The following is a 14,408-nucleotide window of genomic DNA, read 5'->3' as shown; positions in this document are numbered from 1 at the left end:
GAGAAACAAGGGTTATGTTTTATGAGTTTGTTTAACTAGACATTTAATTACACATTTGCTGATGTTAAAATAAGTGAGCTCAGTTTATTAGGGATTAGAGTGGAGTAGGTATACTCCCTTAAAGCTACAGTAGATATTAACTATGCATTTAATAAGTAATTACAGAGTTTCTTAACAGGAATAATGCACATTTACATTTGGCACAGTCCTGTTATAGTGGTATACCACTTGTCCATTTGGATGTCCCCTAATAGGCCTCACAGAATGAATTACCCGTATTACAGAGTCTGGCCTTAAAACTTGAAGGTCAGAAACCATATTTTGTCAGGATGTTAAGACATGCGTCATCTTTCATGGCATAAAATAATCAAATTTAAGAAAACTGTTTAATAAAAATTAGAATGGTAAATTTAATTTAAGCTATCACGTGGACTGTAGTACTAGTGTAGCTTGTTTTAGTACATTGTCTACAGAAAATAGATCTTCATGAGATACTAGATGATTGCCAGAATCTAGCTTCATGCACACATGCTCAGCAGAGTACTTACGTGCTTTGGCTGTTTAATTACCTTTGACTGGATAGCTTGATGGATCCTTCCCTGCAACAGAACGATCTTGCCAAAAGGACTAGACAAGAAGTACAAAAGGTCTGAGATTTTCATCCTGGCTAACAGGTTAACCTGCCATTTCTATGGATGCTGACAGAAAATAAGACTGGTAGATGAGAGACAAAGGGCATTATTACTAACAGCACAATAAAGTAGCCTGAGCTTCATGATTGCGTTGGTCCCCTGGCCTTCTAGGCCCCCTGGGGTTGGTGCTGAGATGCTCAGTAGATGTTGCACACTCATTGAGTTTGCATCACAGCATTGGAACCCTGGGCTTAGGGAACCCAAGTCTTTTTTAAAGGACAGTAAGTTTTGCCTGACTTTTGCCAGGGAGGGAGACAGTGTTGTAGTCATACTGGATACTAAACAAACCTTACTGAAAACTGGGAAGACATTATACTTCAGTGGTTTCACTTTATACACATCTTGGCATAGAAATAGTCTGAAACAAAGGCAAACAGTGCCTCTCCTCACCAGATCTGCAGAAATGAGACCTCTGGAGAATTGTTACTTAACGCTAGCTGAAAAAAACACTAGGTTTTTCCTCAAGATATGCATAGACAGGCATTGTAAGTATTTGTCTTTGACTCATTTTCTGTGCCTTTATAGGCTATTTAAATCCTTTTGATGGATAGGTACATTCTTTCAAAATGTTAATGCTCTCAGTCAGGTATTATTAGGTCAGTTAGATCTAATAGGCCTAGAAGCCATTATAGCTCTTGTACTCAATTTTGCTTACTTTCAAGTTCCTGAAGGTCATTCCATTGTGGACAAATAAAGGCACATGTGTCAGTGAGCTTCTGATGGAAGATTTATGACATATTTAATACATAGAAAACAATATATATAATGAACACCTGAGAAAACAGCAAACAACTTAAAGAGCATCCCAGTCCCATCTCCTTGCTTTTCATTCTAGAGGTAACCATTACCTTGGATTTTATTTGCTTTGCATTCCTGTGCTTTTCTTGGTAGCTCAACCACTTTTTTCTTCTTCTCTAGCCAGTGGATATTTCAGTTGTTTGCATGTTTTTGTTGTTACTAGGCATACTGCTAGTACAAACATGTAAGACTTCTTCAGCATGTATAGGAAACATTGACATTGATGTGTACAGAAGACTCTGAACAAATTGGACAATTAGTCTATAGGATTCACATGTTATAGGAATAAGAGATATTGAGCATTTGTGAGATTATAGAAATAGCTGTGATTTTTCCTTTATAAAATGATTTTAACTAAGTGGTCTTCTATGACCTTGTTTCTGAGTAATCTGAATAATAAAATTTTCAGTAGCATTTCTCCATTTTTAGTTTTATTTATGGGCAATATCTCTTAGTTTCTGGTAGTTTTTCACTCTCTTAAAGGGTGTTTTAATGAATAGATACTCTAAATTTTAATGCAACTAAATTTATCATTCTTTTCCTGATGGTGTTTCTACAAATTCCTCCCTATTATTTTCTCAAAGATTTTCTCCCTATACTACAAGTACAAATGTATGACGTGTATCCATTATTATGGTATCATGGAGTTTTTTTATTGCCCTAAAAATTCTCTGTGTTCCTTCTATTCACCTCTACTCCACCCCACCAAAACACAACTCTTGGCAACCACTTATCTTTTTACTATCTTTATAGTTTGCCTGGATCAGAAAGTCATATAGTTGGAATCATAATGTGTATAGCCTTTTCAGATTGGTTTCTTTCAATTAGTAATATATATGTAAAATTCTAACATGACTTTTTTTTTTTTTTTAAATACTGAATAATACTCTCTATTGTCTGGGTATACCACCCTTTATCCCTTCAGAGCTGCTATAAATATTGCTGTGCAGATTTTTGTCTGGACATAAGATTTTGAATCTTTCGAGTAAATATCAAGGAGCACAATTGCTGGATCATGTGGGAAGAGTATGTTTAGTGTTGTAAGAAATTAGCAAATTGTCTTCCAAAGTAGCTGTACCATTTTGAATTCCCACCAACAGTCAGTAAGGGCTTTTCTTGCTCCATGTCCTCCCTAGCATTTGGCATTCTAAGTGTTCTGAATACTGGCCATTCTACTAGTTGTGTAGCAGTATCTCATTATTTTAATTTGCATTTCCTTGATGACTTAAGGTACGCAGCATCTTCTCATTTGCTTACTTTCCATTTGTGTATCTTCCTTGGTGAAATACCTTTGGAGATCTTGGCCCATTTTTAAAAATTGGGTTGTTTGGTGTTTTATTGTTGGTTTTTAACATTTCTTTGTATATTTTTGATAACAGTCCTTTATCAGATATCTTTTACAAATATTTTCTCCAGTCTGTGGCTTGTCTTATTATTATTTTGACATTGTATTTTGCAGAACAGAAGTTTTTAGTTTTTAATGAAGTCCACGTTATCAGTTCTTTCTTTCATGGGTTGTGTTGTATCTAAAAAGTTATCACCATTACCAGGGTCATATCTTCTGTTCCATTGATCTATTTGTTCTTTTGCTGATACCACACTGTCTTGATTAATATAGCCTGGAAGTCAGGTAATGTCACTCGTCTGGCTTTAATTCTCCTTCAGTATGGTATTGGGTATATTGGGTCTTTGACCTCTTTCTGTAAACTTTAGAATCAGTTTGTCAGTATCCACAAAAGAATATGCTGGGGTTTAATTAGGATTGCATTGACTCTGTAGACCAGACGTCTTGATGGTATTGAGTCTCCCAGTCCTTGAATGTGGAATATCTCTGCATTTATTTTCTTTTATTTTGTTCATCAGCATTTTATTGTTTTCCTCATACAGATGTTACATACATATTTTGTTAGATGTGTGCCCAAGTATTTCATTTTGTGGAGTGCTAATGTGAATAGTACGGTGTTTTTAATGCCAAACTCTCTATGTTTATTGTTCATATATAGGAAAGTGATTGTCTTATATATATAAATCTTGTATCCTATGGCCTTATTGTTTATTCTGGGAGTTACTTAATCAGTTCTTTCAGATTTTCTACATAGATGATAATGTCATCTGTGAACAAGGACAGTTTTATTTCTTCCTTCTCAATCTATATGCCTTTTATTTCCTTTTCTTGTCTTACTGCATTAGCTAGAACTCTACCTTTGGATTTAATCTTCTTTTTCTAATTTCCAGTGGTGAAAACTTAGATTACTGATTCTTCTCTAATATATTTGGATTTGGACTTCCTTCACTCTGTCCCACAATTTTCATTTCTGTTATGTTCAAAATACTACTTATTTTCTGTTGCTTTCTTCTTTGATCTATATGTTATTTAAAAGTGTGTTGTTTTGTTTAATCTCTATATTTGGGAGGATTTTTCGCTTACCCTTCTGTTGCTGAGTTCTAGTTTAATTCCTTTGTGGTGTAAGAGCAGACACTGTGTAATTTCTATTCTTCTAAATTTAGCAAAGTCTGTTTTATGGCCCAGAATGTGGTCTGTCTTGGTTAATGTTCATGTGAGCTTGAGAAAATATGTATTCTGCTATTAAGTAGTCTGTAGATGTCATTTATATTCACTTAATTGATTGTGTTGAATTCACTATGTCCTTACTATGTCCACTATGTCCTTACTGATTTTCTGCCTGTTGGATCTGTCCTTTTATGATAGAAGGGTGTTGAAGTCTCCAGCTGTGGTAATAGGTACCTATATTTCTCTTTGCGGTTCTATCAGGTTTTGCCTTCTGTAAGTTAATGCTCTGTTCTTAAGCATGTACACATTAAGGGTTGCAGGTCTTAGAAAATAAATGTCATAACATTATCTAATGCCCTCTTTATTTTCTTTTAAGATTTAATGTATTCCTTTGAGAGAGAGAGAGGGTGCACAAGCAGGGGGAGAGGCAGAGGGAGACAAAGAAGCAGGCTCCCTGCTCAATGTGGGCTTTGATCCCAGGACCCCCAGGATCATGACCTGAGCCAAAGGCAGATGCTTAACATCCGAGCCACCCAGGCGCTCCTTAGTGCCCCTCTTTATGACCAGTAAACTTTGTTTGCTTTGAAGTATGCCTTGTCTGAAATGAATTAAATTTGCTTTCTTTTGATTAGTGTTAGCATAGTGTATTATTCCTATTTGCAGCTCAGTTAAGAATAAGAAAATGAGGGACGCCTGGGTGGCTCAGTTGGTTAAGCAGGTGCCTTCGGCTCAGGTCATGATCCCAGCATCCTGGGATCGAGTCCCACATCGGGCTCCTTGCTCAGCAGGGAGCCTGCTTCTCCCTCTGCCTCTGCCTGCCATTCTGCCTGCCTGTGCTTTTTCTCTCTCCCTCTCTCTCTCTGATAAATAAATAAAATCTTTAAAAAAAAAAATAGAATTAAGAAAATGAAATTGTATTTTATTTTGAAAATAAATTATTTTTTTTCCTCAGTGCTCCTTTACTCTTACATAGATCTGAGTTTCTGATCTATATCATTTTCCTTCATAACATTTCTTCATAACTTCATAACATTTCTTATAAAGCAGGTCTACTGACAACAGATTTCTTTAGTTTTTATTTGCCTGAGAAAGTCTTTATCTTTTTTGAAATTTGCTTTTTGGCAAGGTACAGAATTCTAGGCTGACAGATTTTTTTCTTTCACCACTTTAAGTATTTCACTCCACTGTCTTCTTACATACATGGTTTCTGAGGATAAGTCAGATGTAATTCTTTGTTCTTCTGTAAGTGAGGAACTTTTGTTTTTGTTCATTTTTCAGGATTTTTTTATCTCTGAGTTTTTATAGTTTGAAAATGATATTCTTGAGTGTAGTGTGTTTTTTGGCATTTATTCTGCTTGGTGTTCTTTGAGTTTCCTGTGTCTGTGGTTTGATGTCCGACATTAATTTAGTTGTGAATTCTCAGTCGTTACTATTTTAAATAGCTCAGAGATTTTTTTTCCCCTCAGTCATGTCCAGTCTAATAAGTTCAGCAAAGGCATTCTCCATTTCTCTTAATGTTTGTGACCCCTAGCATTTCTTTGATTCCTTATTAGTTTCTGTCTCTTTCCTTGTATTGCTCATTTATTCTTGCATGCTGTCTATCCATCAGAGCTTTTAACATATTAATCATAGATGTTTTCCATTCCTAGTCTGCTAATCCCAACAGCCCTGCTATGTCTCGTTCTGATGCTTGTTCTATCTTTTCAAATTGTGTTTTTGCCTTTCAGTATGTTTTACAATTTTTTTCTTTTTTCTTAAAGCTAGACATGATGTACTGGGTAAAAGGAACTGCTATAAATAGGTCTTTAGCATGTGGTGGAGAGGGGAAGCATTCCGTAGTCCTTTGATTAAGTCTGTCTTTTAGAATGAGCCTATGCTTCTGGACTGTGAACTCCACAAGTATTTCACAGTTTTTTTCTAACTTTTTAGTTGGGTCACATGGTTAGAGTTGATTAAAGTTGGCTCTTTCTCTTTTCCTAGGTCAAGTAGGCTCTGATAATATCCTAGGTCAGGCTCTGGTTAACTAGTTTCTCCTGAGGGCAAACCTTGTTAAATAAACAAACAAAAAAGGAGTATTATGACTTAGTTACAAAAGGTTCATTTTCCCCTCCTCCTTCTGAAAGCATGCAGGGATTTCTCTGGTATTTACTGCAAGAACCTGGTTGAGCTCTTGGAGGTAAATCCCCAACAAAACTTCAAGAGCTTCACTATGACTGCTTCCACTTGGAGTTTTTAACTCCGTATGTATACTGAGCTCTGGAACCTCATCAATTATAGTTCAGGTTTTCCTACCTCAGCACTGGTTTCTGTTGCAATTTCTGCTCATGAATCTGCTCTGGTGAGCTGTGACTCCCTTTATTTTCCTGTCTGTCTCCAATCTTGGAGGCAGTGGTTTACACTGTGTCATCCTATCACAGATCTGAGAAGAGTTAGTGATATTTTTTTCTATTTAGGTTTTTTGCTTGTTAGGACAGAATGGCAATTACTAAGTTCCTCACATGCAGAATCAGAAACCAGAAGTTCGTGTTACTTTCGAAATTAAAATTTTAATGTGTAAGGAAGGGTGCCTTGGTGGCTCAGTTGGTTAAGTGGCTACCTTCAGCCCTGGTCATGATCCTTGAGTCCCAGGATTGAGTCCCCCATTGGGTTCCCTGCTGAGCAGAGAGTCTGCTTCTCTGACCCTCCCCCTTCTCGTGCTCTCTCTTTCAAATAAAAAATAAAATCTTAAAAATAAATGTGTGAGGAATGACCTAAGTTTAAATAATAGGATAATTCAAGTGATTCTTTTTTCTTAAAACTGTTTTGAAAAGCTTCACTACTAATAGGCTATGAAGTTTTGGAATACATACTGCACATGGTTTTATTAAAAATAAATACATTCTCTTGTCACTTAAGTAGAAATTGTTTATTTTTTAGATAACGTTCAGTCATCCGGGCCTAGACCTTCAGAGCAGAAGTATAGAATATGTACAACGGCAAATATCCAAGGAATGTGGAAGTCTGAAGTCCCAAAATAGGGTAAGTTCTTAATTTTATCTTCCGATGTAGAATATAACTAATTAACAAATAGGTGAAATTTTTTAGTCCTTCTCATTCTCCATGTAGCTGAATTATACTAGAAAAGTTTTTTCATGTGTACATTTGCTGCATTTATGATTAAACTCTATCCAAGTTTCTGGTTTGAGTCTGGGGATTGCCCCTGTATGTTTTTCACTGGATAAAGCTGATAGGAATTATATATTGGTAATTTAATAGACTGTATCCACCATTCCTGTAGCCCAGATCTGGAGGGGTTTTTTTAGCCCCAGTTCCATAATATCTTGAGAATGGAAGTTTGCCTCAACCTGGATCAGGTGCTTTCCTGCAGACCGGTTACTGGGTCCAAGGGCTAGGACTAGGAAATCCAAATGTGACTACAAGAAGCCCACTTGTATAGGTAAAAGGGGAAAGGTCATTTTGATTTAGACCCCATTTGGTTTATCTCCAGAAAGATTTCATTTGTTCCTGGGCCTCAGGAAGACAATATACCCAGAAAGGGGGTGGGAGAAGATTAGAAGGGGAGGGAATGAGAATAAGTGGGTGTAATGTGTTTTAAGTCATTTTCAGAGACTCATATAGCCAAGCTATATATATGTGTGTCTGTGTATTAGTGTGTATGTGTATTAGTTTGCTAGGGCTGTCATAGCAAAGTATCAGATGAAGTGGCTTAATAAAACAAAATTATTTTGTCGCAAAATCAAGATGTTGGCACATTTGGTTTCTTCTGAGCCTTCTCTTCCTGGCTTGTAAGTGTCTGCTTCTTGGCCGTGTCCTTACATGGTCTTTTCTTTTGTACATCCACACCCCTGGTGCCTCTCTGTATGTCCAAATTTCTTTTCCTTTTCCCCTCCCTTCCCCTCCCTTCTGCTCCCCTCCCTCCCCCACCCCCTTTTTAAAAAATTTTATTTATTTATATTTTAGAGAGTGAGAGAGAACGTGTATAATCAGGGGGAGTGGCAAAGGGAGAGGGAGAGAATCTCCAGCAGACTCTTGGCTGGGCACGGAGATTCTACGATCCCAAGATCATAATCTGAGCTGAAATCAAGAGTCAGAAGCTTAACTGACTGAGCCACCCAGGCGTCCCTAATGTATTTCTAACAATCTCTTCAAGACTTTTTGTAACATGCACTTCAAAACTCTGTTAGCCTCTACCCATTTCTAAATGCATTTCCACATTTTTAGGTACTTATTAGCAGCAATACTCCAGTTCTTGGTACTAGAATCTGTATGAGTCAGGGTTCTCCTGAGAAACAGAACCAACTAATTGCATATATATATATATATATATACACACACACACACACACACACACACACACACACACACACAGATTTATTTTAAGGAATTGGTTCATGGAATAATGAAGATACATAGGCAAAACATGAAGTAGGCTATCAGGCTTGAGACTGAGGGAAGAGTTGCAGTCCCATCCATCCAGAGGCAGAATTCTGTCTTGCATGGGGGTGCTCAGTCTTCATACTGTTAAGGCCGTCAGCTAATTGATGTAATCTGTCTGTGTTGTGGAAGATAATGTGCTTCATTCATAATCCACCATCTTAAAGATTAATCTCATCCAAGAAACATCTTCACTTAAACATCCAGAATAATGTTTGATCAAATATTTGGGCACTACAGCCTAGCCAAATTGACATATAAAATTAACCTTCGCCATTCTTATTGCCGTCTTCATCTCTTTCCTTTTTAGGTCCCTTTGAAATCAATCCGTCACGTCAGCTTTCAAGATGAGGATGAGATTGTCAGAATAAACCCTCGAGATATCTTAATACGTCGGTATGCAGACTACAGACATCCTGACATGTGGAAAAATGACTTAGAGAGAGATGATACTGATTCCAATATTCAGTTTTCTAAACCAGACAGTAAAAAATCAGACTATCTGTACTCTTGTGGAGATGAGACTAAGTTAAGTTCACTCAAAGACTCTGTGGTATTTAAGACACAGCCTTCCTCATTAAAATTTAAGAAGTCAAAACGAAGAAAAGAAGATGGTGAACGTTCCCGCTGTGTATACTGCCAAGAAAGGTTTAATCATGAAGAAAATGGCAGGGGAAAATGTCAGGATGCTCCAGACCCTATTAAAAGATGCATATATCAAGTTAGTTGCATGCTCTGTGCAGAGAGCATGTTATATCATTGTATGTCAGACTCAGAGGGAGATTTTTCTGATCCCTGTTCATGTGACACTAGTGATGACAAGTTCTGCTTACGATGGTTAGCCCTAGTAGCTTTGTCTTTCATTGTACCATGTATGTGCTGCTATGTCCCCTTGAGAATGTGCCATCGTTGTGGTGAGGCATGTGGGTGCTGTGGTGGGAAACATAAAGCTGCTGGATGAAAGGATCCAGTGCCAAAATGAGCTTAAATTCTTTGTTTCCAGGAATTAGCTAACTTGGATTTGTGGAAGCTTTTGGCAAGCAATATGAAATCTTGCCTGGTGTCTGGGGCCACACGTGGAGGAAGCAGAACTTGTTAGTTCTTGGCATTTCACAAATGCTAGCCATGCCTAACTTTTTCCCTTCAGTGCATGGCATGTTTTGTTACAGGTTGTAAAGAGTATTTGCAAAAGGAAACCATTTCTGGTTATTGGCTATAAAAAGTGAGCATAAAATATCCAACCTAAAAGGGAGTAATTTTTGGCTTTTTTGTATATTTATGCATTAGGTGATGGGACTTTTAGAGTTTTGAATTCATTAAGACATAAACTAAAAGTGCACTAAGGGACAGTTGATATCAGTCTAAGAAAGTTAACACTTGGGAATTATAAGAAATAAAACAAGTACAACTAAATCATTTATTAGTTGTTTTTTGAAAGTGGTTTTATGTATAAATAACAAATGTTTATATTTAACTAAATATAAGGTACGAATTATCACATATTAAACTTTTCTTCCCCTTCCTAGTTCTCAAGTAGATGTACATATATCTACTGTCACATTCCATTATGTTTTGAATATTTTACTCATCTAGTTAATAATGTTTTTATTCCATGTGAATGATTTGCTATTTTCATCCTCATTTCCCTTTGGCTACAGTTTATATTGAGTTCTGTCTGTACATTCTGGTAATCTAAAATCTTTAAAAATATCCTAATAGCCTTGAGTGACCAATTTTTTTTTAAAGCACAGATGTAATTGTCTAATGTTCTGATGGGAACGTAACACTTATTTTTATATAAAAGAGACTGAGTAAACATAGAAAAAAGTGAGGTTTTGGGTTGTTTTGTTTTGTTGTGGTATTCAACCAGCAAGTTGTTTTCTTTCAGAGTTTCCTCCTTCAAAAAAATCATATTGCATTTACAAATGTTTTACAAGGCAAAAAGTGTAACTGGATAGTTCATGTAAAAGTTTCCTCCTGAGATCTCCATTTATCATTCTGCTAAACTAGAATATGTTCAGCTGTAATTAATAATTTTTAAGCTTAATTTTCAGTGCTTATTATTCACATAACAATAACTTTTCCCAGTTGCATTTTACTTTATTTAAACTTGCCAAAAGCAAAATTTATGTTAAAGTATATACTAAACTGTCCCAGGAAAGTATTTAATCCAACATTGTGAATGAAATGTCTTGTACATATAATTTTATTTCTTTTGCAGAGCATTGTATTACTGGATGTTTTATTTACTAAGTAGTTGGATAAATGTTCCAACAAATGGTTTAAAGTAGTTGGGGTCAATTTGTCTGGTTGGTTTGTTTTATTGTTGTTCTCTGTTTTTTGTTTTCTTTGTCTTTTTAAGTGTTACATTAAAACTCTAACAAGTAAAGGGTTCTTTAAGAACATTCCCTTAGAGGGATAAAGTTGAGAAGTGTGCCTTTTTTTTAATGGCTTGAAGTTTCCGAAGTGATAAAATTAAAATCACACTACCATTTGAAGCTCATTTCTATGCAGGTTTTAAAATGTCATTTATGTATCGTTCTTTTTACATATCACACTTAAGCTTGTGTTAGCTTTCTTCTTTTGCCCCAGATCAAACTGAACAATGTATATAACACTATCTGTCTGTAAAATACTTTTTTTTAAGAAAGCATTTATATTTATATGACAGCTTGAACTGACAACATTGTGTATATAGATCATCTTGAAGTATTATTTCACATTGAAAAGAAGAAAAATATATTGATAACTATAGATGTTATGAAGAAGAGGTTATTTCTAGTTTTGTACTAAAAATCAATTGGATGAACTAAATCCAAAATATGACACTGTAGCAGCAGTTTTAAGACTTATTTTTACTGTTTATATAATTGAACACTGCTACACCAGATGATCTTCATCCTTGAAGTTTTCAGCTAAACTTGGTTTCCTAGAATAGACTGTTAACTTTAAAAATTACTTTTTACTGGTAAAATGGAAATATTGGTTTTCCTTGTGAGTGAATTTTCATATTTGTAAGTGCTGAGTTCATAATTCAGGTTTGAGCAAGGTGTGAATAACTGAAGAAAATAACTTGCTGGCTCTATAGGAAAATGCTGTGGAAATGAACTGTGTATATACTTCTGGGAAGAACAAATTTAATCATTTCTTCTGTTAAGCACTAATCAGTATAGTGCAACTCCTGGTTCTGTACTGTATTTTATATGCAACATATATGCTTTAATATTTTAATGTTTGTGCATTAATATTTTCAATTTGTTTAACCACTTTGCTGCTAAGATTTTGCCATCCCATTCCCATTTTTTCCTTTACAATTTTAAACAAGTTTCTTCATTAAAAACTATGGTGATGAAATGGTTTTTATTTCACCTTGGATCTTTATAGATAACATACTCAAATTCCAAACCAGTCTAGAAGACTAACTGATAATATAATGTTATCTGAATCCCTATGTGGAAATGTTCTTTTGAGTTCTAACTGAACTATGTGGGGGGGGGGAGGATAGTTTAAATTTCTCATTTTTAAAACGTGTATAGATATGTTCAGGAACATTTTCTTCTGCATATAGACTTGGCACTGCCAACTGGCTTTTCCTCTGAAACCTTTCTCTGCTTTTTAATCTGGCAGTATAAGCAAATGGCTAAACCAGCTTAAGTTATAGTAAATATTGAAAATGAAATCCTCTAGATGGCATAACAAGAAAGACTTTGGTCTGATGGCTTGTTGTGTTCAGAACTGCTAATTAAATGATTTTTCTCCTGCCTTGACAGGGGAATCATTTGAGGCTGAAGAAATAGGCGGTATGGAACTTCAGCACCACCTACTGGATGATTTATAGACCAGAGACGTGAGGTGGCAATCAGGATCTAATAGGGTTCATCACTACTACCAATAAAAAGGGCTATTTAAGTAGTGGTCACCTCCAAACAGAGAAAGCAAGAGTAAGAAATATCTTAAAGGAGCTGTAAAATGAACGTTTTCTCTAATGTGTCTTTTGGTCACTGAAAGATTTTAAGCACTTTTTTCTTACATATCCTGTCTTAAAATATTTCTTGATATTTGGAACTGGCAATCAAACTTAATGGATGTGCCGAAGCATTTATAAAACTAATTCTTTTAACGTGCAAAAGCCATTACCAAAATGGTATTCTGATTTTCCTCCCATTACCAACCAGGGAGTTTTTTTAAATAAATAAATAGCACCTATATTTGATGATGACAACTTCAGAGATTGTGTGTATGTCTCTGGGATGATGTTGGGACAGGGGTTAAAATTTAAAGGGGAAAACTTGAAACTACCTATTTATTGGTTATTCAGCAGTGCCTAAAAAGAACTTTTGAAGTAATACAAATGCACTTTCAATTCATGTGTATAGTGCCATCTGATATCTTGGGTAAGTCTTGCATTTTTTCTTTTACTCCCCACCACACCCCCTTAACTGAATGCCACAGAGATGTTTTCTAATATCCATATGTCTTCAAAGTACAGGAAACATGTCCTTTCCTCCAGATGGGCAATTTAAAGGATGTTTCTTTTGTTGAAATTTACTTTAGGCTTTGTGATTACTCTTTGGAATATGTGGGTAAGACTGAGTTTTTAATTTTAGCCCAAAGATGCATTAAGTAAGTGTAACATTTTTCTATATAAAAATTTGAAAACTTCAGTTACCTAGAAAACAGATTCTTCACTAAATATTCTCATTCTTAATTTGACCTCAAGGATCACATTTCTAAGTAGAATGGAAAGCACCAGAAACTTGCATTGTTGTTGCACTTAAAAAAAAAATTGGTCTATAAACCATGATAATAATAGTACCATAAGGTGTTTTGCAGCGAGTCAAAACATTAGAAATCACAACCTGAGGTGATTTATATAAACCAAAAAACAACAACAAAAAAAAGGGCTTTAAGGTATTAAGGTACTGTTTGCCTAGCAGCCAGGTGGTTACAAAACTTTCATATGCTTTGATACACTGATGTTAGCCATTGTTCCTGAAAGCTCCTTAAATTGCGTAAGTTGCTAGTTTTGAAACTTTTCAAGAATAATATAGTTGAAAAACCTTTGTATTAAAGATTCACATAGATTTTTGTGAACATTGCCAGTATGTAGTATCATTTGCTTTCTATTCTTGACCTCAAAAGTGCCTCACTTGTATATTCCATTAAAAGCTTGACTGCATTCTTCCTAATAAGCAATGAAGAATTGTTTAACTCATGTCATAATGTATCTCTTTAGATATAGTTGATTAGCTTGATAGTTTGGATATATAATGTAAATATGCATATATAAGTTTGTAACTGTTTTTGTTACATCATACCCATGTAATTGGACATATCAGATGATATAAGAATTTGTTTTAATTACCTGATTAAACCTATCATGAAATACAAAAGGACTTTTTCTTAGTCTTCTAGAGGATAACAAACTATCACATAAGAGATAGTAATTTCTCAAGGAGAAAGCAGTAGAAATGGACTTTTTGGGTAATTTTTTAAGGTAAAAACTGAAAGTTCATGTGTATAGTTCATCTTACTGACATTTTATTCACCCTTGATTGTATCCAGATTTTTTAATGGTCTGTTACTTATAAGTAGGTAAATACAATAAATATAAACATGTTATATTTATTGGTTTGGGAACATGTTACCACTAAATCTGGATTAAATGATAATCCTTGAATGATATGTGGGAAATTTTTAACCCAAGAATACTACTGATTTTTTGTGTGTCCTACTTGGTTTCAGAGTTTCATCTGTAATATAAACAAAAATAACTAATTATTCTGGGTGAAAAATTAATAGGACAGTACTCAAAAATGATAGCATATTTCAACACCAGAGTAACTTTTAGATTACTGTATTACAGTTACATTTACTTGAAGAATCAAGAAGTAACTGTTTACCATGAATTATGAAATGTAGTCTCATGTGCTTATTTACAGGTTTTCAGAAATTTGCTTTATATTCTTCAC

The 14,408-nt window shown here is 35.1% G+C and overlaps 1 protein-coding gene across 1 annotated transcript in view; it reads left to right on the top strand.

Moving 5' to 3' along the window:
- Window positions 1–13,830, top strand: part of SPRED1 (sprouty related EVH1 domain containing 1) — a 115,304-nt gene extending 101,474 nt beyond the window's left edge. Inside the window, exons 6-7 of the mRNA XM_044231822.1 lie at window positions 6,919–7,020; window positions 8,747–13,830. Of these exons, the coding sequence (XP_044087757.1) occupies window positions 6,919–7,020; window positions 8,747–9,397 (753 nt within the window). The 3' untranslated portion in view covers window positions 9,398–13,830. The remainder of the gene's footprint in view (window positions 1–6,918; window positions 7,021–8,746) is intronic.
- Window positions 13,831–14,408: the final 578 nt, after the last annotated feature.

This window comes from Neovison vison, chromosome 13, assembly GCF_020171115.1.
Source record: "Neovison vison isolate M4711 chromosome 13, ASM_NN_V1, whole genome shotgun sequence".
NCBI lineage: Eukaryota > Metazoa > Chordata > Mammalia > Carnivora > Mustelidae > Neogale > Neogale vison.
This window is presented reverse-complemented; position numbering and strand designations above follow the sequence as displayed.